Source organism: Periophthalmus magnuspinnatus, chromosome 6 (assembly GCF_009829125.3).
Source record: "Periophthalmus magnuspinnatus isolate fPerMag1 chromosome 6, fPerMag1.2.pri, whole genome shotgun sequence".
Lineage (NCBI taxonomy): Eukaryota > Metazoa > Chordata > Actinopteri > Gobiiformes > Gobiidae > Periophthalmus > Periophthalmus magnuspinnatus.
In genome coordinates, this window is record NC_047131.1 from 14,099,043 (window position 1) to 14,122,203 (window position 23,161).

The window sequence follows — 23,161 nt, forward strand, 5'->3', positions numbered from 1 at the left end:
AGGTTACTGTTCATAATGTGTGTGCAGATTTGGACAATGTGCGTCGTGCTGAAGATGATCTAAACTACCTTAAAGTTTAAAAGGGGCTGTACACACTGTATGTATCCTGCACTTTTAGGGGTATATTTACTAAGTGCTAATGTGGTAAATGCATTGGACGTGCTAAAAAGCGGATGCAGTTGAGATTAGCTTCACAGAGTTGAGACGCTTTATGGACACAGCAAAGATTTTGTTCCTGGGACCAACTGAATATGTAAAACAGAGCATTTCACAAAAGGCAAGGCAACTTTATTTCTATAGCACAATTGGTACACAAAGTAATTCAAATTGCAATTCAAAGGCATTAAAATCACAGTACAGTGGTCCCTTGCTATAACGCAGTTCACCTTTCGCGGCCTCGATGTTTCGCGGTGCAATTTTAAATCTCTTCTTTACAACACGCATTTTGTCCTGTGTCCTGATTGGCTAAGGGAATGTAGACCATTGTCGCTAAATCTCCGTGCCGTGTCTCCTGTACAGTATAGAATTCAGTCAACCAAATTAAAAAAATTTTTGATCGACACTACAGCAGAAGGACGAAGAGGTACGGTCAGAGGAACTGTGAAATACGCGTGATTTACTATTAATTAATTAAACAACAGAGAAATGTGAGAAAATGTTAATGCCGGTCTGAGAAAAGTGTATAAAACATATAACTGTCCACACAGTGTACAAGAGATGAGTCGAATCACCAATCTCTTCCTGTGTGGTGCCGGAAAATGCCATTCACACGGCCCGCTTTCCATTTATGTCCTTTATTCTCCCGTTACTTCAGTTCCCCTTTAATCTGTCCTGGACTCGGTATTATCAGCAGCACTACAGTAGGCTGCAGTAGAAGTTTAGCCTGGGTTTCCTTTCATGTGTGTGTGTGTGCATCAGCCTGTCCCATCTTTGGATTTGGCTCTAGACGAGGCTGGATAATGACCATGATATAAAACTGATGATTTTTAAAAAAAGAAGGGAAAATAGGCAGAGTGAGCACATAAGTCAAAGTCCTTATATTATGGAGGCCAATGTGTGTGCACCAGTGATGTAACGTGATGAAGTAACAGTAGTAAAGAAATTTACTTGAGTACAGTTTTAGTGGATACTTTTTACTTTTACTTCACTGTGAAGAGCAGTATCTGTACTAAAATGTTGTTGTTTTTCTTTTTTGACTTTTGACTTTATTACTTTTACTTAAGTCGATTTTTTTTCATGTGATACTTTTACTTTTAGTTGAGTTTTTTTTTTTACCTTGATTTTTAGTAATGTTGTCCGTTCCACCTCTCCCTCTATGTCTCCTTTCCCTCTCCTCCTCTCTTTCCTATCTCCTCTTTCTCTCATCTCCCCTTCCCCCTCTTCTCTCTTCCTTTCCCTCTCCCTCCTCTCATCTTCTCCCCCTTGTCCTCTTTTCCTCCTCTCACCCCCCTTTCCTCTGATCCCTTCCTCCCATCCCCATTCTCCTCCTCCTTTTGCTCTGCTCTTCCCCTCTTCGCTCCTTCCCCCCTCTCCTCCTCTTCTCCCTCTGCTCTTCTTCTCATCTCCCCTTCCCCATCTTCTCCTCCTCTCCCCCATATCTCCTTTCCATTTTATCCTCATGTTCTTCTCTTCTTCCTCTCCTCCTTCTCTCCTTTTCCTCCTCTCTCTCACATGTCCCCTTCCCCCTCCCTATCCCCCTTCTCCTTTTGCTCTGCTCTTCCTCTCTTCTCTCCTTCCCTCTTCTCCACTTTTCCTTCCTCTCCCTCTTCATCTCCTTTCCCTATTATCCTCATGCTCCTCTCCTCTTCCTCTACTCCTTCTCTCCTTTTCCTCTCCTCCTCCTCTCTCACATCTCCCCCTTCTCCTTCTTTTCTTCTGCTCCTCCTCTCGTCTCCCCTTCCCCTCTCTTCTCTCTTCCTTTCTCTCCCCCTCTTCCTCTCCTCCTCTCTCCCTCCTCGTTTCCTCCTCTCCCCCTCCTCCTATCCCCCCTCTCTCCTGCTCTTCCTCTCTTCTCCCTTTCCCCCTCTTCTCCACACATACAAGTTTTTCTCATTTTCTCATCCTGTGTATAACGTGTCCTGTTTTCCACATATTTTAAGGTGGTATAATGAGCCACAGACCCTTTAAATGGATTTCTAATATAATAACGTAATTCTAGGACAATGCACTTTTCCCTAATATGTTCTATTTTCCAAACAAAAATCTTCTGTATTATGAAATTTCACTTTCCACTGTGCAAATTAGTTTCAGACAGATGACGTTATGACTTGCCTGAGCAGATATTTGACATTTTCAAAGTCTAGGGGGTGGACAGTTCAGCTCTCAGAAAAAATTAGATCAAAACTGAGAAGAAAGTGTTGCCAACATATATATTAATATAAATATATGACTTTACTGACTGCTAGAGCTCAGATGGGATTTGAACCTCCAGCTTCAGATTCGCTGGGTTTATAGAATGTAATAGAATGTAACAATGTTGTTTTGAGCTTTCGTAACCTGTCACAATACTGTTTACACTCTGAAATACGCTCTAAAGTACAGTATGTGCACATTTACTCTGTGTTTAAACCCGAAAGACTCACCTCTGCGGTTTGTCAAAGTGCTACATGGATACTTTTACTTTTACTTCACTACACATATGACAGCAGGTGTCTGTACTTTCTTTTCCACTGCATTTTGAATTGGACTGAAAAGTAAAAGTGTATTTTTTAATATTGTCTGAGACCTGCTGAAAAGGCTGAGGGTTTATTTTTAACACGTTCATAGTTTGAGCAAACAAAAATATGCAATTACAATAAACCAGCTAGAAAAAAATATATTAATGCAGTTCTTTCCGTTGAAAATTCAGAACAAATGTTTATCAAAATCACTACATCTGAATCCTTGTGACACGTAAAAATCTGCACAAAAACTTTTACTTTTAAGTGTATTTTTAAACGTGTACTTTAATACTCTTACTTAAGTCATTTTTTTTTAATGCAATACTTTTACTGTAGTTTTTTTTTTTGCTCTGGTATCTGTATTTTTACTTAAGCAACACAATTTAGTACCACTGTGGAGATGGCTTCAACTCCAGTTAAAAAAAACAAAAAAAAAACACCCAAGTATCTCATCTAACTTTTGACAGATGATAACATAAAATCAGATTTATATGAAAATAAGCAATACATTAATACAATAAGTAATACATAAGAAATAATTGCACAAAAATATTTTTCTCACTTTAATCAGTTACAGTATATATTCCATACTTAAAGTACTATTTTTTTTGTTTTATTTTATCTTATTTTTATTTTATCTTATTTTTTTTTCCATACTTAAAGTACTATTTTTTTTGTTTTATTTTATCTTATTTTTTTTTTAGTACAAAAACACCTTTTTTCAGTGTTTGCTTATACATTTTTCAGTATATTGTAACTAACAATATTCAACACCTTGATACTATGGACAAAGAGACATTTTTTAGTTGTAACGTTTTAGTTTTTTTTCTTTTATGTTATGACAACTTTTTTTCTGATAAAAATGCAACGTATAGGCTACAGAATGTATTCAGAAGGAAGAATAAACAAATAACTACATTTAAAAAAAAAATAAAATTGATAGAACTTCATATAAGGAGGCAGTAAATCCTAAGCTCTGGCCTAGTTCATCTTTGGGACTTTAGGTCATTGTCCACGTGACGTCTTCCTCCATTATCCATCTCCTCTGAAGCCCTCGTCCTTTTCAGTGGACCCTTAGAGCTCCGTGTTTACCGAACAGATTAGCATTAGCCCTGAGATTAGCGTGTTAGCTCCGGCCGTGTGTGTGTGTGTGTGTGTGTGGGGGGGGGGGTGTGGGGGGGGGGGGGGTGTGTGGGGTGTGTGTGTGTGATGTATGAGCTGTGCTGATGTGGGGGGCATTACCCGGGATCGAGGGGCAGAAGTTCAAATATTGGCACTCGCTAACCTCTTCACACCAAAAGGGTAATCACAATGTCAGTCCTTTCAAAGCTACCCCTCACCCCCTCCTTTTCTCTTTCCTTTCATCCCCCTTTTCTTCTCCTGTCCTCAGCACTTCCTCCTATTCCGCCCTCCTCTTTTCCATCACCTCTCCCTCTCTCCCCCCTTCTCTATTACCCTCCTCCTCTCATTTTTTTCTATTTCACTTCCTCTTTTCTTCATCTCACCCCACCTCTACCCCTTTTCCTCTCCTTCTCCCCTCCTCTTCCCCCACCTTCTCTTCTTCCTCACCTCTCCTCCCGCTTCCTCTCCCCCTTTTCCTTTGCTCTTACTCTTCTTGTGTCCTCTTCCTCTCCTCCTTCCCCTTTCCTTTCATCCTTCTCCTCCTCTCACCCTGCTCTTCCTCTCATCACCTCTTCCCCCCTCATCTCCTTTCTCTCTTATCCTCACTCTCTTCCTCTCCCCCTTGCTCTTGCTCTCATCTTCCCCTCTATTCTCCCTCTTGTCCTCCTGTCCGTCTCTTCATTTCCTCCTCTCAACTATTTGCCTCTAATCCCCTCCTCTCCCCCTTCTCTCCTCTTCCCCTCAACCCCCTCTTCCCCCTCTACATCGCCTTTCCCTCTTATCCTCACACTCTTCCCTTCTTCCTCTCCTTTTCTTCCTTTCTCACATCTCCCCTTTCTCCTCCTCTTCCTCTGCTCTTCGCCTCTTTTCTCTCTTCCTTTCTCTCCTCTCATATTCTCCCTCTCCCCTCCTCTTTTCCTCTAATCACCTCCTCCTCCTCTCCCCCTTCTCTCCCCGTCTTCTTACCCTCCCCTGTTCTCCCTCCTTCTCCTCTCCTCTTTTCTTCTTCTCCCTCTGTCTCCTTTCCCTCTTGTCCTCACGCTCTTCCTCTTCTTCTCCTTTCCCTCTGCTCTTGCTCTCATCTCCCCTCCCCCCAGTTCTTCTTCTCCTCCTTATCCCTCCTTACCCTCTCCCTCTCCTTCTCCTCTTTTCCTCCTCTTGGTTCTTTTCCTCTTATCTCTTCCTCCTCTCTTCCCTCTCCTCTTCTTCTCACCCTCCCTTCTCCCTCTTCTTTTCCTTCTCTCCCTCTACATCTCCTCCCCCTCTTCCTCTCCTCCTTCTACACACACCCACACACACACACACACACACACACACACACACACCCACCCACTTGTTGTTTCCAAAGAACCAAGAGTCATACGAGGAAATCATGAAAACAAACCTGTAATTTTCCATTTAAAAAGTCCATATTTACTCAGACGGTGGAAGGTGGAGGTGCAGTTTTAATTCCAGGTTTGGAAAAGTACATGTTGCATTTATATATTTTTGTGATGATTACATAATTTGCTGTGATATCGTTGCAAATATTTATTATAGTTTGTATTTTAGTTTTACAGTCTTAACTTTCTAGTATCTCCATAATTTTGTACCTTAGTAAACACAGTTGTGTATTCCACACTCACCAAACACTGTCCATGACAAACAAACTTTAACCTTAACCTTAAAACTTTAACCCACCAAATACCTCGTTTTTTGAGGAAAACTAATCTTTTGTGTAAAGGCAAAAAAGTGACAACATTACATTGTTTATGCCATAATGGCATATGTGCATTTATGTACACTTATACTTCAGCTGATATTTCACTATTTCACTCACTTCAATATGTCTTTATTTAGTTTTTATTTAACCTTTTCAATGCCATATTTTGGTCATAAAGTCACTATGTTTTTAATGGGCAGTACTCCATTTCTATCACACGACTGCAGTCGAGGTGATGAATTTAAGATGTCGAACTCTCCACATGCTCTGTGAGCTCCTAAGGTTTGGGATCTACCATTTGATTGGTTTATTTTAATATTAAACCTTATATATTTGCTGTGGAATATTTACATATTAGTTGTGTGTTGTGTGTGTCTTACACTCCATCACTCAGTGTTTTGAACATGTCCATTTCTTCCAGTATTGATAAATTTTGCTTTAAATTTAGTTTTCATTTTCTTTAAATGGGCTCCTTCCATCTTGCCCAAATGGAGGAGAGCTTGGACACAGTTTGTCTAAATTATCCAGATATTAATTCCAAAATATAACTTTTGTCTTTATATTGATCAATTATACTTAGAAAGTCATTCAGGGTGTGAGGTGTGCTCAGTCTGACCTTCAGGTCCATTAGGCATTAGACCCTCTGCAGAGGGAGGGGCATGAGCTGATCACATGACACATGATCTAGGATCACCTAAACCTGTGCTGCTGCACATCTGGACACATCTAAAGAAATGACAGAAGTGATTAGTCCTGAATAGTTCTAAACTTGTCACACTTCACATTTACTGGAGTTGTTGAAAACTGTGGAACCTCAAGCAAAATCATCTTTTTTAAGAGCAACAGGTCAGAGCCCAGGCGACATACATGCAGGTGCTCTCAGAGGATTTTTAAACCTGTTTCAAAACACACGGACAAGAGTTGTTGAAAGATTCCCTTTGAAATCTAATGGCAAAAGTGCACACTCACGTGCATGTCCACACACACATATAGACACACAAACTCACATGAACAATCTGAGACTTTTGCTAATCCCAGACAGGTAATAATATAACGTGTCACATAGTTTAGAAAACATGTATTTAAGCCGCTCCCTCAAAATGGATTTAGTGATGTCAAAGGATAACAAAAAAACAAAGCCTAGATATCAGAAGTTTCATACAGTATGTTTTGGTGGCTAATGGATTAAAAATAGTGTTTGCATGTGGGAGGACACTAGTGTGGCTCATTTCTTTGTTTATAATGGGCTGATTGTGGTGGCAGTCTGAGAGTGCAAAAGAAACTCATACAGGAACAACTTTTGTATTGAAACAATATGAGAATTATGAAAAATAATATCACTTTTTTGTTTTGAAGCACTAAAAATGTTTTTTTTTAATGTTTTTCTCAGATGAAAAACAGAACTAATTTATTCCTCATTTACAGTATGTTATTCAACTTATCTTGACACCATCAGACCAAGTTACAGGTCAGATCTGTGGAGAGGTGGGCTCACTCTGAACAAGAATGCCTGTTTTTCAAGGTATTTTGTTAGCAATAAAACACTTGTAATTTAATATGTTCAAGATTGTTTAATGCCATACTGTGTAACATTCCAGGCAAAGCCATCCCATATCCATGAAACAGATGACAGACCCTCCACCAGACTTACATAATGCACCTTACCTACTCTTTAATCTCATGATACGGAGACCACCAAACTGCCCAGCTTGTTGCAGACTATCGACCCACGGAGACAAATAACTATATAAACTGTTTTGGAAGACTTAGTAAGAGAGATCCATTGGCTAACTTGGCTTGAAACATTTTTATGTTGTTTTATGGACAAGCCTCCCTGTTATCACAGTTTGCCAAACAACAAGCAGCAATAATTTTATGTCCTGATTTTCAGTTTTTGCCTGATATCTTCATTATGTTATTGCTTCTACCTTGATATATACTGACAACTATCTCCTGCAGGGTTTGGACCTGCTCCAAAAGTGTCAAAAATTACATCCACCGATCTCCTCCCTTCTCTTTACCTTGGCACGCATTGGGATAGAGTTTTCCGGAGATTGCCCCATGGGAAATTTCTTCGGAAAAAAGCTGCAGATGATTGACTGCATAATAAGGACGTCTGCATTAAAAGACATTAATGTTGTTTGGGGTGGTTCAGGTACCAGACCGCACAGGATTACTTCAAGTCAAGCTGCAACTTGCAGAACTGTCCACTTAACACATTATCCATAATAACCAGAACATCTCTGACATGCACCGCAATTAGCTCATATTGTTAGTTTATTGGTGTTGCTAGCGGGAAGGAATCGGAAAGGCATTAAATACATACATGCTGCTGCATAGACAGGTGGAAATATTAGCAATAAAGAACTGGGATTAACCAAAATATTTGATCTGAATGTTAAATTTACCCTGACAACAGATACAAAACATGGAGAGTGCAAGTAATTGTAATTATCCAACAATAAGATATAATAGTCAAAACAACATTTATACCTTTTAGAACTAACTTTTACTTTGCCTTAAATGAACTGCAGCTTGTGTTCTTTCGGTTATAAAAGGTACTATAATCATAACTTGGGTTGCGAGTGTCTTAACCTGCAGATAGACTTTTTCTTTTTCTTATTCTCAGTCTATGGACAGGCCTCATGCAACAGATCAGAACCTCCAGAATTCACTGACTGAGCTGCAGAGGCTGCACTAGCACTGAGTCATGATTAGCTGCAGGTTCTGGGGTTTAGGCCGTGATGTTTCAAATTCATTGTGTTTGACATGACATGTTCAGTTTTGGTCATGATATTTTCTTAAAAATGGGTACAATCCCTAGCTCATATGTTTTCTTGTTTTCGTTGCAGATCTGGTGCAGGCTGGCAGTGTGTCCGTGCTCCTGGGGCCCTCAGATGAACTCCACTCCCACACACTGCTGCTGGACGAGGAGAGGGGCCGACTGCTGCTAGGGGCCCGTGACCACATCTACTTGCTGGACCCCGACAACCCAGACAAAACTCCCAGGAAGGTACGCCTCACTCAGACTGCACCCGGGTCAGCAGAGAGTGCATTATGAGAGCGGGTTTGTTGTGGTGTGACACTCAGAGCGGTGCTCAGCTGTGCTGTTGTGTCACTGCCTTGAAGCTGCTCACACAGACCATGTGTTTACACTGGACATATTTATTTATTAAAGTATGTGACTTTTTAGCCAAAAACATACTAAAAAGGTTATTTTTTAATGTTGGCTATGTTTATTGCAACAAACTAAGAAAAACATTCATCCTTACTCTGAGCAGGCTTGCATTTCCACAAACCTGACTCTTATTTGGCCTGGAGGAGAGCCTCATTCTGCTTGTTTCTATTGAAACTCTGGCCCTTTAGCTATAATCTTCCACAGTATGGCATAAAACTTATGTATCCCCATGGAGAATGTTCAAAAGTTTAGTTTTAACTGTGTGGAATCATGCAGGTAATGTGCTACTTTCAGAAAGTTACATAGTGTACCTTTAAGGGAAAAGCTGTGGTGGGCTCCAGCGTGCAGTAAAAATAAACTCCCATTGCAAAGAATCTGGAGCTCCACAGCACCTCCACCAACACCTCCACCGACACCTCTGCACTGCACAGGCTGCGGTCTGAGCTCCTCTTGTTACTTTGAATTATTTGGAACAGTTACTTTCTGCACTCTGAGCCTGGAGTAAGGCTTAGGCAAAGGGAAATGTGACATTACAGACCGTAGTTTGCATTTCACTCAGTCTTCAATGCCACTTGTGGGATAGAAGTGGCTCAGTGGTTAGAGCGGTCACCCACAAACACAGTTAAGTTGATGGTTTAATGTTAGGCAAGAAAATAATAGTGTTGTGTTCTCGGGCAAGACACTTCTCCCACTTTAACTGTGTGTAAAGTGCTGTCTCCACTGTCCACTGTCTCCAGTGCTGAGTGATCGATAGGGCTGGGCAAAATAATTGAAAGATTATTCATCAATGATGTGCCTTACAGCCAATCCTCTGTCAGTAAATCATGTGGCTTGGAGTCCAAACTCTGCAGGAAAAAAAAAAACAAAAAAAAAAAACACAACAAACTTTGGGTTAAATTATAATGGCTAAAAGTCTGTATTGTTTATGTTCATGAAATTAATACTAAGAGCCAGTTTAATTTTGTTTTTAAAAAGAAATGAAAAATTCAACCGAAACTCAAGATTGATCAATATGAGGAAAAATAAAACATGATCCATTTTTTCACTCAGTCCTAGTGATTGGTGTTCAGAGGGGCCTATGTCACAGCCACATTTCTGCCAGTCAGCCTCAGGGTAGATGTGGCTCCTATAGCTAACCACCCAAGTATCCCCAAAGGCCCATTCTGTTACATGTTTTAGGCTCGTGGGAAACTGATGTAGCCTGAGAACCCCAGTACAGCACCTCAGCAACCCCTCTACAGGTTAAAATTACAGTCATGAGTACTGGAGCATTTTCCTACTGTGCATGTTGTAAAGTCGAAAGGGGAAAGCAGACATCCCTGGTGGAAACCCACACTGACAACTTAATAGAACTTACATCAACATTGTCCGCTCATTCATATAGCTTTAACAGCCGTAAATGCGTCACTAGCAATTGAATAACTCTAAAAGAATTTAGATAACTGCAAATAGAGGAAACGGAAAAGGTGTTTCATATTGTTGCTGAAATATGTAGACGTCTCCAAAGTCCCCCACACCCCTGGAGGACGTTCAAGCCTCAACATCTCCCCAGACCAGCTAATAATCTGTGCTATTCACCGGCTGTAGATCACGTCTGACACGACACCTACACCTGTGCTACACCGGCCTTCCTGATTGGCCGAGTCGGACTGGAATGCACAGGGATGTACATAGGTCAAAGAGCAGTCAAAAGCAAATGCGGTGTGTGCTGACTCCATTATACTTTAGTTTAGAGGATGAATAAGACACAGTGGCATTGAACTTAAAAACATTGACTGAAATACAAAGACATTGTTTTAAAAGAAAAATGTTTATATGAGGAAAAAGTATCCTTGAAAATCTGAGAGTGCAAAATTTTACTAGCTGCAAAAGTTATTCCTCACTTACCTTATGTATACAGAGCATCCTAATCATTCACGGCAATGAGTTTAAGCATTTTTCACAACTTTCAGAGACCAGAACGAAGTTTTGCTGTCACTGTAACACTAAAACACTTTATAATTAGATGCAGACAATACACAGCAAACTTATTTTGACTACAAGAGCTGCTTATACGGTATATCTGTACTGGGACAAGACAAATTTTGCTCAAATACATGGGTAAAATCAGGTACAGGCCCTTTAAGGTGTGATCAAACTGACCCATCATAGCAAAATATAGAAAATTTGGTGGTTAAAAACATAAATTTGATGAAATAAACTTGAAAATTGAATCTCATGATAATTAGGTCTGTCACGTTAATTATTATATCCACTGATTGTTCATAAAAGACAAAACAACAACAATATATTTTTTGGCCTCAATAACATCTTTTGCACTTGGGAGGATTTTTTGGGAATTTATTTGTTTATGATTTCAAAAGTACAGGGTTGACAGAGCTACACTGAAACTAACACACCTATTATTTACAGTTTCTAGAAACTGTAAATAATAGAGCAGTGAAACGTCTTCACTCAACTTTTTGTCCAGTTCACAGATTTGATTTTTTTTTTACTAGAGGGTTGAATGAGTAACTTCTGTGATTAATTGTTGGCTAGTTTTGCAATTTTTTTTAATGATACTGCATATTGGTTGGCGTACTGTGATAGATAAGGTAAGCTATAGAAACAACACCTGGTTTTAATACGAGTGGTTCTGCTTGATGTCATGTAGAACCTGAAATTGCAGTGGCTTCTAGAGGCAGCACACACTCTTTTTGACTGTTTTTGAACACAACACTGCAAATGTACTAGTTGGCATTAAAATTTCCAAAATGACAAGGAACAGTAATGCAATTTAAAAAAAAAAAAACATACACAGTTTAGTAGCAGTTTCACTTTAAGGACGTCATGGAGTTATTCTAAATTTAAACCATAAGTGGCCTTTGCAGTTTTCTGAAGAAAGCGAACCATAAAGTGTAACCAGAAGTAGAAGTAACAACGCAGTAATAAAACCACTCTTAGAAGTTCTTCTTAAGTAAGTGTAAGTCCTCCAACTCTCTCCACTGCAGACAGGCCCCGTGCAGAGAGAGCAGAGCCACATGTGAAGTCTGTGTGTGCAGCTGATGCACTGCTGTTTATGTGATCTCTATCTGCTTGTTTAAACGTTCAGAATGTTGCCTTTCCTCCTCTCCTCTGGACACTGATCCTGATGCCTCCCAGATAAGGGCCATTCACACTCATTTGGGACCAGGCCTGACCCACACGCTGGGCTTAGACACAACCTAATGTTTAATGGAGCTGCTTACTTAACGAGATTAAAGGATTGTTTGCGTGGTGAGTGCTTAAGTGTTAACCTTATGAACACAGTCTGGAGAGGGCAGATGTGGAGAGTATCGTGCATGTTTATGAAATAGAGTACATTGCTATCCTCAGTTTGGGAATTGAGAAAATGGTCTGGGAATCTAACCCATAACAAAGTGGTTGAAACTGTCTTTGTTTTGGTTTTGTATTCATTTTTAACAAGGGAAATAAAATGATTGCTACCTTGTTTGCTCCTGTCCTTTTGCTGACCTTTCGTAATTACACTGAAATGATGATGAATTGAGTGAAACAGAAGCCATTCCTGAAGAAGGGCATCACCCCATCACATCTTGTCGTAGAACAGAGATTTTTAAACTATCCAAGTCACATGAATGAAGCGCAAAGAGAGTTATGTATGTAACTATGGGTCTATGAATCCCTACGGACCACCAGATGCAGTGCTTTAAGCTGAGACGACCATTCAGTGTTTGAAGGTTGAGGTTTATTTATATATCACATTTAAAAACAGCGGCATCAGGTAGACGACCTATTAACACCACTGTTGAATGAATTGGTTTCGGTAATTCAGCCATGTCCGCCTTTTACTTCAAGGAGACGTTCCAGTCGTCTGTTTTAGGATTGAGTGATAAGTAAGTCTGGACATCATCAGCAAAGAAGTGAAATATTTTTTTATTTATTTTTTTTTCTAAATTGAACCAAACAGCAGCATGACTAAGGAAAACAAAACTGGTCCCAGCACTGATGCACTGCCTCTGGTGGTCAGGAGGGATGTAACTACAAGTTTGTAACATGGTTGAAATCGTAAGAAGTCAGTTCAGCGTTATATGGACACTCTAAGTTCCTTATACATTTAGGGCTGTCAGAAGTATTGAAAATCAGATACAAAGTAAAATAATAACATACCTGGAGTTGTATTCTTTTTTCATTCAAACTTGTTTCATTAATCCATTCATCTTCTCTGAGCGCTCTGTTTTGCCTGGATTGTTGCGTCACAGATAAAAGTATGTCCGACGTATTCAAAATCAGATACTAAGCAATACTAAAACTAATATCGAATCTAGATATTCATTTGAGCAGGTATCGATACTAAAAAAAAAAAAAAATCACATTCACAGGTTAGAAATGAACCTTTCCTCAATAGCTTTAGAATGATCTTGAGCTGTATCAGAACAAGTATAAGACACATAGACTAGTATATGCCATGGACCACTATGGAACCTACCTGGACCACTGAGGGATTACACAGATATAACACCACATCATAGTATAAAAGAAAGTACTACGGTTTAATGTTGAAAATCACATTGTATTGTCATCATAGTATCAGAGTATTGAGTTCGAGTTAAAACTGTACCGTATATGGACCTTTAAAGTTCCTCACACATACAGTCCCGAAAACAATGTATCAGTGCGTACAGCTCCTCTTTTTCCAGTTGACCGCTCTCCCTCCTGACCACAGCCTTTTAATGTGCAGCTGTTTGTATCTGATGATCTCTCCATGGGACACTGTCTGATCCTGTTCACAGACTGTTCACTGTAGAACACTTTGAGCTGTTTTTCTATATGATTTGCTCCTTGGCATGTGTTAGTTATGAATCCTAAGGAGTATCATGTGTGTACGGGGCTCCACTGACCCATGCCTAAGTTTGGCGATGGCTCTCTGTGGCAGGCTTTAGCTGGAAGTAATGTAGTAAGACTGTAAGCCTGTTATCACACATGTATGAGCACGATCAGTGTCAGAATAAGGGCTCCTATACATTGTTAGCTATGTGTATGTTGGCCTGTCACAATATTGACTTAAGGTTCAATAAATCAGAAAGGAACTGTATATTTTTGGTATCAATATTTAACACGTACCCCATTATTGGTATTAGTGGGACATTTATTTCTGTACTTCTGTAAATGTTTGTATTTAAAGGGGCACTTTGTAACTTTTCGAGTAAAGAGTCGTCACCTGCTTGTCTCTATGGAGCATTGCAGGGATCACCACGGGGCCAAGTATGTGATGATGGATACATAATGTCATACTGTGGAACATTCCAGGCAAAGCAATAACAGCTCCATGGAGACAAGCTCGTTGCAAACCTTACACCAGAAATGTTACATAGTGCACCTTTACCATTTGAGTTACAGGGGGTTCATTTATTAACATTTATGGAAAATCAAATTTACTTTATAACTACATAATGTACATGTTTCTGGAACTATCACAGCCTGCTACTTTTGCCATTCAACCAACCTCTCAAGTGATTCATATAAATGCACTCTCTCTCTCTCGCTACATCGTGCAACCCTACTGTGCCATCTCCGCCACCTCTGCCTCCTCACCCTCTCCATCTTCACCAGTGTCTAGGTGCTGGGAAGATATTTTCCATAAAAATACATTTAATACACAATTAATAATTAGTTGTCTGTTTCTATTTCATTTTTGTATCTTGTATCTTAAATAACACATTATCTAAAATTGACCTCATAAAGTAATAACATATCTGGAGTTGTATTTTTGTTTAGTTCAAACTAGTTTCATTAATCCATTCATCTAAAATCCTCTTCTCTGAGTGCTCTGTTTTGCTTGGATTGTCGTGTCACAGATAAAAGTATATTAAGTATATTTTCCAAATGCAGACATTATTTTAAGTTAGAAAATGTGTAATACTTATTAGGAATGCACTGATCCAGCTTTTTCAGCTCCTATTAGTGATAGGACAATATTCAAATTTGGACTCACGATTATTTTGACCAAAATAATCGCAATTACCACTATGATCACAATAATTATTAAACCAAGGTTTGCGTTTAAAAAAAAAAAGTCACTAAAACATCAATTGCCGTAAATTTAGGACTACTGAGTGCACCTGTATATAGGCCGCACCAACTAAATTTGAAAAGAAAGCTCCAATTCCGATACTTTGGCTTTAAGTATTTGCCGAAACCCAATATTAACCAATACCAGTGTAGGGACTGAGAACGCTAACTTATATCAAAATGCATCCAACTGTGGTATGTCATTGTTATTATCTTACAAGCAGTTAAAACAACTTTGTATGAATAAAAGTGTGAGACGCCCTAGGCCAACATCAGCCAGGAAATAGTCCAGTAACATCAAATTAAAGGCCCAACTGGATATTGGCTGAACCTATATCATGGGACCTATACTCGATAAAGCAAAATGTGCTGGATCGATGCCAATATCTGATACCAGCATCGGCATCATGCATCCATTATACTTAGCAAGTTGAACAAAAGCATGTTTAAAAGATCAGTAAAGCAAGAATACATAATATGTGTTTTTTTAATATTTCACAAAATTAAACTGGCTTATGTTTTCAGATCCACTGGCCAGCCTCCAGGGAGCGTGTGGACATGTGCAGACAGGCTGGCAAAAACCCAACTGTAAGTGTGAACGGTCTTTGATAGTTCTTGACACATATCCCATTAGCAGAGGTGGGAAGAGTAGCCAAAACGTATACTTAAGTCAGATTATTTTTTCAGTTGGAATGTGCCAACTTTGTCCGGGTCCTGCACAACTACAACCACACACACTTGTACGCCTGTGGGACCGGAGCCTTCCACCCCATCTGCGCCTACCTCCGCATCACTGGGAATACAGAGGTAAGGATCATTAAAGGCGATGTACTTGATTTTTACTGCCTTAAAAAAACTTGAAAAGCAGAGCTCGTTTATGTTAAGCAGTTTGCAGTGGTAGATATTATTCCTCTGTGCATTCTGAGCGTCCAAATTATTCACAGTTTCAGTTTATAATTTTTTTGGCCAGAATCGAGTTTTGCAGCTATAATAAAGCTAAAAACAACTAGCATGCTAACTGCACACTTCCTGGTTTTCAGACAATAAAAACACTTTATTTTTGTATTTGTTCATCTGTATGAGCATCAGTTGAGGATTTTAAAGACACACTGAGCATATATCATTATTCAAACGACAAAAAACAAACACACACATTTAAAATGATGAGTTCAAACCCAAAATGATCAAAAAGAGATGGAAGAACTACGAGATGCAGACAGAACGCAGCGGTCTTTGTTTGAGCTTAAGAGCTATAATATGATCTGCATGTTCCAATATCAATTCAGCACAATTCAAGTAAATAAATACATGCATAAAAAGTTTCAGCTTGTGTTGTTTTGGCGTCTTTTTGACCCATAGACCAGAATCTTGTTTAGACATTCTCCTGCACGTCTGTCTCTCAGGATGGAGAGTACCAGCTGCTGTCGGAAACAGAAGAGTCGGGCAGGCTCAAGTGTCCCTTTGACCCCGCGCAGCCCTTCACCTCAGTGCTCACAGGTAAGACCACCACGCCCCCCACCCTCAACCCAAAACTGAACTCTTAAAAGCTGAATAGCAAGACCAGTTGAGGCTTCGTCTGCTGTATAAGGATGATAAAGTGTGTGTCGTTTGTTCCAGATCAGTTCCTGTACTCGGGCACATCCTCAGACTTCCTGGGTAAAGATGCCTCCTTCACTCGATCCCTGGGTCCTACTCCAGACCAGCACTACATCCGGACTGAGATCTCACAGGACTACTGGATCAATGGTACACACACACATACACACGCTCAGGGCTCTGGGTGACTTATTTGATGATAATGTTGGATCACAGCAAGTCCTTTACTCCAACAACTCATTTTTGTAGTCTGTTTTAGCATTAAGTATAGTTTAGTATTGAGTATCTGGACATCATCAGCAAATATTATATCATTTTGAAAACTTAACCAAACAGCAGCACTATCTCTGCACTGACACACTGCTTCTGGTGGTCAGGAGGATGAAACATGAATGATCTTGAGCTGTATCAGAACAAATATAACAAGTATAGACAAGTACAGATAATATACACACATGGACCACTATGGAGCCTACCTGGACGACTGACGAATTACACAGATACAAGGCCACATGGGAATATTAAAGAAAGTAGTACTAGAGTTTAATGTGGAAAATAACATTACACAGAAGGACCCCACGCATTAAAATTGCAGAAAGTCAAACAAAAGGGAAGATAAGAGTTGATAAACAATATTCCAGACACTTATAGGCGATTATATGCAGTAGAAAACCTGCTTCTTACATTATGATTAGTATATTTTCAAACATAAACAGCCACAATTACTCCAAATGTGCTCCAAAGTGTTTCTAAAGTGTGCTTAATTATATTCAGCATGATTTCTATTCCTACAAATCACATCAATGTACGCACAATAGCCCCAGTACAGATATATTGTATAATCAGTGTGCTGTTAGCATGCTAGTTGTTGATAACTTTACTCTTGACAAAACTAAGATCTGGTCTCTGAAAGTTGTGATTAATTGGGATGCTCGGAAGGTATGCATAAGGTAAGTGAGGACCACTACAAACCATTGAAAACAAACTATCCGTGTTTTTGAGACTATAAAAATCAGATACAGCACCTTTAGTACTTCACAAAAATAATGTAAAGCTAAAGTAGAATTATGATCAATACTCAATCTGTATATATTTTATTGACTGTTAGAGAAATACTGTCTCATAGAAAGCTTCACTCTCCACACACCTCTTCATCCCTGTGCTCTGACTCAGCGGTGGAATATTCCGAGTGGACTTGAACATGCCGTGACTATTGACACAGCAGATCCAGTGTGTGCCCTCCGCGAGTAGCATTCCAGCGCACAGGAAACAGCACACACATTCATTTAGCTCCCACTTTTATATGAACGACATGCCCCAGCCAAGACCACACCCACCCGGCAGATTTACAGTGGGCCACAGGGTCATGACCTCTGGCATGTCCTCACAGGGCAGCAGCTCTGGGAGGGGAGGTCTGAAGACTGCTGTAGGCTAATTGGTGTTTTGCAGCTGATGTCATCAACATTCCCTGTGGGTGTGATGCTAACTGTAAGCACTACTCTGTTTAAAGCCGTCTTACTCGAGTTAGGCTTTAATGTGAGGTTTGTTTTAATGCCAGAAAGAACTGACTTAGCTACAACAGATGAGCTCATTTGTGCTGTTAAATAAATCCCTCTCAAATAACATTACAGCCACAAGCTAGCAACATTAGCCAACAGTTTAATTTAGTCATTTTCGCCTTTTTTGTTGAAAATCAAACATCTAAACAGGACCATGAAGGCTTATATTGATCACAGTCTCCTGAAAATGTGTAGTTTAAATACATTTTGTACTTTTTCTTGAGTTTTCAGACTATCTTAAAAGTTTTTTGACAGTTCTTGCTAATGTGTGCATTGTGTCACTACAGTAACAGCTGAACATTCCCCCATAGACATATATGTGGAACACCCCCAGCATGATGCCACTGCAAAGTATGAATACTGTACAGTAAATACATCACAACCTTTGAAACTTTATTACTGAGTAAAGGTATGTGTTTTGAGCTTTCAGTGAAAAAAGCACAACTAAAATGTGAAAGAGCTGCTACACTTTAATAATAAAAATAAAAGTCTACAACTCTGCCAAATACTTTGTTTGTGTCTGACATCTAAAACAACAAAATCAAGTACAGGGTATAGAGAACGCTCACAGTCATCACTGATACAGACTTTGGGATTAGACAGCTCCACAGACAAACACTAGGTCAAGAAAAGCAAACAAACACATTTTGTCCATTAAGCTGCCCATAGCTCTGCCTCAGAGCCACTCTGTCGGAATGTTTCTCTAATAAAATGTCAGTGCATAACTTATGTACACAGAAACCACAGAAGCAGCATAAAGGCTTGTCAGATGTGACTTGAGCAACAGCAAGAGATGTCATCCCAAGATGGCCGCCGCATCAGACAGATGCAAATATAGAGACTTTTACTTTCTCTTTTTGGCTATTTTAATACTACAAACAACAACAAAGCCAAGAAAATGGATAATCCTTTCACAAGTAAAGTTCAGGACAGTCATTCACTACTTCAACTCCGTTAGATTTGTAAAGCTAGAGGCCAATTCATGTAAATAACTGTTAAAACCCACTTAAGACTACAAAATCAACTTTTATATTGGTAATAAAAATATTCAAACTAACAAGACAAAAGTTGTTACTACTGATTTCAGTCCTTGTCATTCATAAATTATTCAATGAAATCCATTTTGATGACTATAAACTGAATACATTAGCGACCTCTCAAGGACGCAGTACAGCTGCTGTATGTATTTAATATGGTCAAACTTGTTGCTATTAAAATCTTTTTTAACTTAAAAAACCTAAACCAACTCCATCGTAAAAAGAATATACACAGTGTCTGTTGATACCAAATCTAAAATATGTGGAAAAGAGAGTGAAATGTGACTTTTGGTGGAGCTGAAAATGCATTGATTCTTATGGGAGAATGGCAAAAGATGAAGTTTAATCTGTCAACTGGACAAGTCATTGTAGGAGTGAAGACACTGCTCACCCAAGCCGCTTCTTCATTTCTGGTCAGGTTATAGAATGGTCAAGTGTCCTGTCCCAACATGGCACCTGCTATGTCAGAATGTGCTCCATAGGCTCAGAATACTAGCACACCTTCTATGATTTCCTTGACCTAGAGGTCATGCACTGACGTCAGCATAACTAATATGCCTGACAAAATGTGTTTGCTTTTTATTGCCTCATTTCTGTCTATGGAGCTGTTGTTTTCACTCCACAACAGTTAATCCCCTCAACACATGAACTCAGAAACATGTTATTTAAGGAGAGAAAGGTTCAGTTCAACTGTGTCTGATCCCAAAGTCCGTATCAGTGATAAATGTGAGTGAACTCTGCAGTGTCCATGTTGTTTAATTGGTGGTTTTCAACTACTTTTTACTTGATTATCTTGTTTTTAAATGGCAGGTGCAAACTAAATATTTAGCAGAGTTATAGATTTTTAGATTTGTTATTAAACCACAGCAGCTCTTTCACATTTTTAGATGTGTTTTGAGCTTTTACGGAAAAAAAATGTCACTCACTAATAAAGTTCCAATGATTGTGATGTCTTTAGTGACAGCAGCTCAGTTGGTAGAGCATTTGTCCACCAGTTCGTAGGTTGTTGGTTAGAATCCGCTGACCCCCAGGCTGGTGGTGCAATTCCACCTCTCACAGATGAATGCTGTAATTGTGTCCTTAGGCAAGACACTTAACCACCTCACCCCGGTGTATGAATGTGTGTGTGAATGGGTGAGTGGTTCCTTAATGTAAAAGGTGGAAAAGCGTTATATAAAAATGTGACCATTACCAATGTGACCCTGTCGTCTGCACTGTTAGAGAAAATAAGTGTTGTCCTAATGCATCCTAGAGTTGTGAAGAGAGACGGGAGACTCTGGGTGTCTGAGGCCGACGTTTACCATCAGCCCGGCACCTGGAGACTTAAACATACTCAACACTGCACATTACTGTGGGCCATTCAAGTCTCAATATCCTTCCACACAAGGAGTTTAAAAAGGAGCTAAGAAGGACAGTCTGGAGACAAGCTGGCCGAGATAAAATGACAAGTGTCTCGCAGACCGCTTCTGTGAGACAAGCTGACCAAGGAAACTGATAATGTTAAAGAAGGACAAACTCTGTAATAGCTGGATGACGCCATAAATACAGAGAAATGTCAACAATGAACTGCCGGTGTCCTTGCTAAGACTATGCAGGAGATGCAGAATTCCACAACCTGCATACACCTCTATAGTGACAGATTAGCTGAATTTGGAATTTTAAACTTGATTTAAAGCTGCATATTTAACTTTTCCATCTGCCTGTTAATGCTTACTGCTTGGAATGTCCCACAGTATGGCATTCAAACTGTGCATTATTGGAGCGAGACTTGTTGACGTGCGCAATTGACAACTGATTGTTGTTTATGTTTGTTACATATGGCAACGAGTAATAACAGCTAATATCCAATAAGCCAATAAGCTCCAGTTTGTAAAATTCACTCAAGTATGCAGGATTTGTGGTGCTTGATGAAATAAAATTAAAAAGTCGTTTAGGGTTGTCGAAAATCAGATACTAAAAACTCACATTCACATCTTGAGCTGTTTTAGAACAAATAAAAGACACATAGACTAGTATACACCCATGGACCACTATGGAACCTACCTGGACGACTGAGGGATTACACAGATATATGGCCACATGGGAATATACAGTGTTTTTAAATTATCTTCATCATCGCCTCTAATCGTCACACCAAAACAGCCCTGGTTTTTCACAGTTGATAACGTTTGGAGACTAACGCTAACTCTTCCTTTGAAAATGCATTTGGAGCCAATATAAGCGATGTCACTAAATTCTGATTACCGTCAGAACAAGGCCACCCAAAACTAACTCGATATGACACCAATAAATTTTTGCTTATCTATAGATTCTAGTTTCGCTTCTCAATCTCCACACATGGCGTCCATATTTCACTGTAGATAAAATATAGGTCTCCTCCCCTGTCTGTCTATGTATCTGTCTCCGCAGCATGTGTTGGCGGGCGCTGAAAGGAAAACCCCCTGGTTCCGTGCAGTCGTGTGTCTCTGCTTAACATCTCCTCCGCAAAGCAGTCCAACCAACATTCTGAGCCCATAGAGTCATGAGCGGAACACACACACACTTAAAGGAATCACCCGTGGTTTTGGCAGGGCTTCCACGGGCCGGGCTGCTGTTGATGTAATGTCAATGTAATGTCCAAACTGGTGTTAGGAATTAGAATAGCAAAAACAACCAGCTGGAGAGAAAGGTCTTCAGAGTAGGTGATATGTGGAGAGAGGTCCAATTGTCATCTGATTCCTGTTATTTTGTTAAAATCGCTAGCGTTATGCTCAAAGTGAGTTAACGTAGTCTGCAGTGTCCCTCTTGTTTAAATGTTTTTTTGCTTGATTTTCTTGTTTTAAATATTTGGTAGAAACTAAATATTTTTGCAGAGTTGTCGACTTTAATATTTGTTATCTAAAATGTGAAAGAGATGCTACATTTTAATGTGTTTTGAGCTTTTACGGAGAAAAAAAAAAAAAGTCAATACTCAACATTGACACTCATACTTTTGCCACTCACTAATGAAGGTGACAGCGGCTCAGTTGGTAGAGCATTTATCCGCTAATTTGAAGGCTGGCAGTTCAAATCCCGCTCTTAACGTAAACATCGTCGGTTGAGCTGTCAGGCATTTAGTGTTGCAATTCCAGCTCCCACAGATGAATGCTGTTGTTGTGTCCTTGGGCAAGACGAGGGCCTTTATGCTCAAACGAGGACACTTTCCCCCACCAAATATAGCTTTTACTGATAATAATTGAGCAAATGAGCTTCACACGAATGTCTTATTTGAGTTGCCAGTCTCTATGGCTCTCTTTGGACTCTGATCTGAATGCTCACTATCTAAACCTCAGCCTCTGCAGCTCAGTGAGTGAATTCTGGAGGTTCTGAGCTTTCACACAAGACATGACCTGACCATTTACTGAGAATGAGAAAAACTTGTACCGTATTTTCCAGACTATAAGTTGCACTTATTTTCATAGTTTGTCCTACATTAACATACCAGACACGTATTCAGTCCTGTCTATGCTCCATGTAGCTGAGTACATTTAAATGTGTTAGATTAGCGTGCTGTACTGCTATTCAGCCTGTTGCTCTCTATTTTATTATTATAACTTGCCTTTAAAGATAAAATGTCTGTTTTTTTGTCTCAGATTTTGCAAAATACATTTCCTCAAAAAATGCTATTTATAGTCCAGTGTGACTTATATATGTTTTTTTCTTTATTATTATGCATTTTTTTGGCTGGTGCGACTTATACTCGGGAGCGACTTATAGTCCAAAAAATACAGTATGTTTACTCTATCTTCAGGATGAGGCACTAGCAACACTGGTCAGTTGTGATTGATTTTTGAGGTTGTGATACTGTGGCAACAGGAGTAATGTGTGTTTACATGCCAACCTTTCTGAGCTGCATTTCAAACATTCGAGTTGAAAGTCTGAACTTTTGTCAGAATTCACCTCGTGGCAGTGAGTTTTACGCATCTGAACTCAAATGCAAACTACTACTAGAGGCGTTTAATGCAATTTTGACGCTGCAGTCTGAACGTAGCATAAGAGCGTAGGTCACATACAGTTCCTTTAAAATGTGTGAATGATAAAAACACAACTAGTATGTTTTACTGTGAAACCAACATAGTAAAAAAAAAAGTCCGTAATATATGACTTAATTAATAATATAAGACTCACACTGCACATCACATCAGGTTTGTGCAGTTGTTGTGCACAGTTTTGGATCATGCTTTTGTATATTTATGGAGAACTGTCATGTGGAAGCATAGATGATGTAGATTTGTGGGCTG

General features: G+C 39.5%; 1 protein-coding gene across 1 annotated transcript in view; it reads left to right on the forward strand.

The window, feature by feature from the left end:
- Positions 1–23,161, forward strand: part of sema3d (sema domain, immunoglobulin domain (Ig), short basic domain, secreted, (semaphorin) 3D) — a 134,395-nt gene that overhangs the window by 75,827 nt on the left and 35,407 nt on the right. Inside the window, exons 4-8 of the mRNA XM_033968276.2 lie at positions 8,337–8,497; positions 15,236–15,298; positions 15,398–15,517; positions 16,114–16,207; positions 16,328–16,456. Of these exons, the coding sequence (XP_033824167.1) occupies positions 8,337–8,497; positions 15,236–15,298; positions 15,398–15,517; positions 16,114–16,207; positions 16,328–16,456 (567 nt within the window). The remainder of the gene's footprint in view (positions 1–8,336; positions 8,498–15,235; positions 15,299–15,397; positions 15,518–16,113; positions 16,208–16,327; positions 16,457–23,161) is intronic.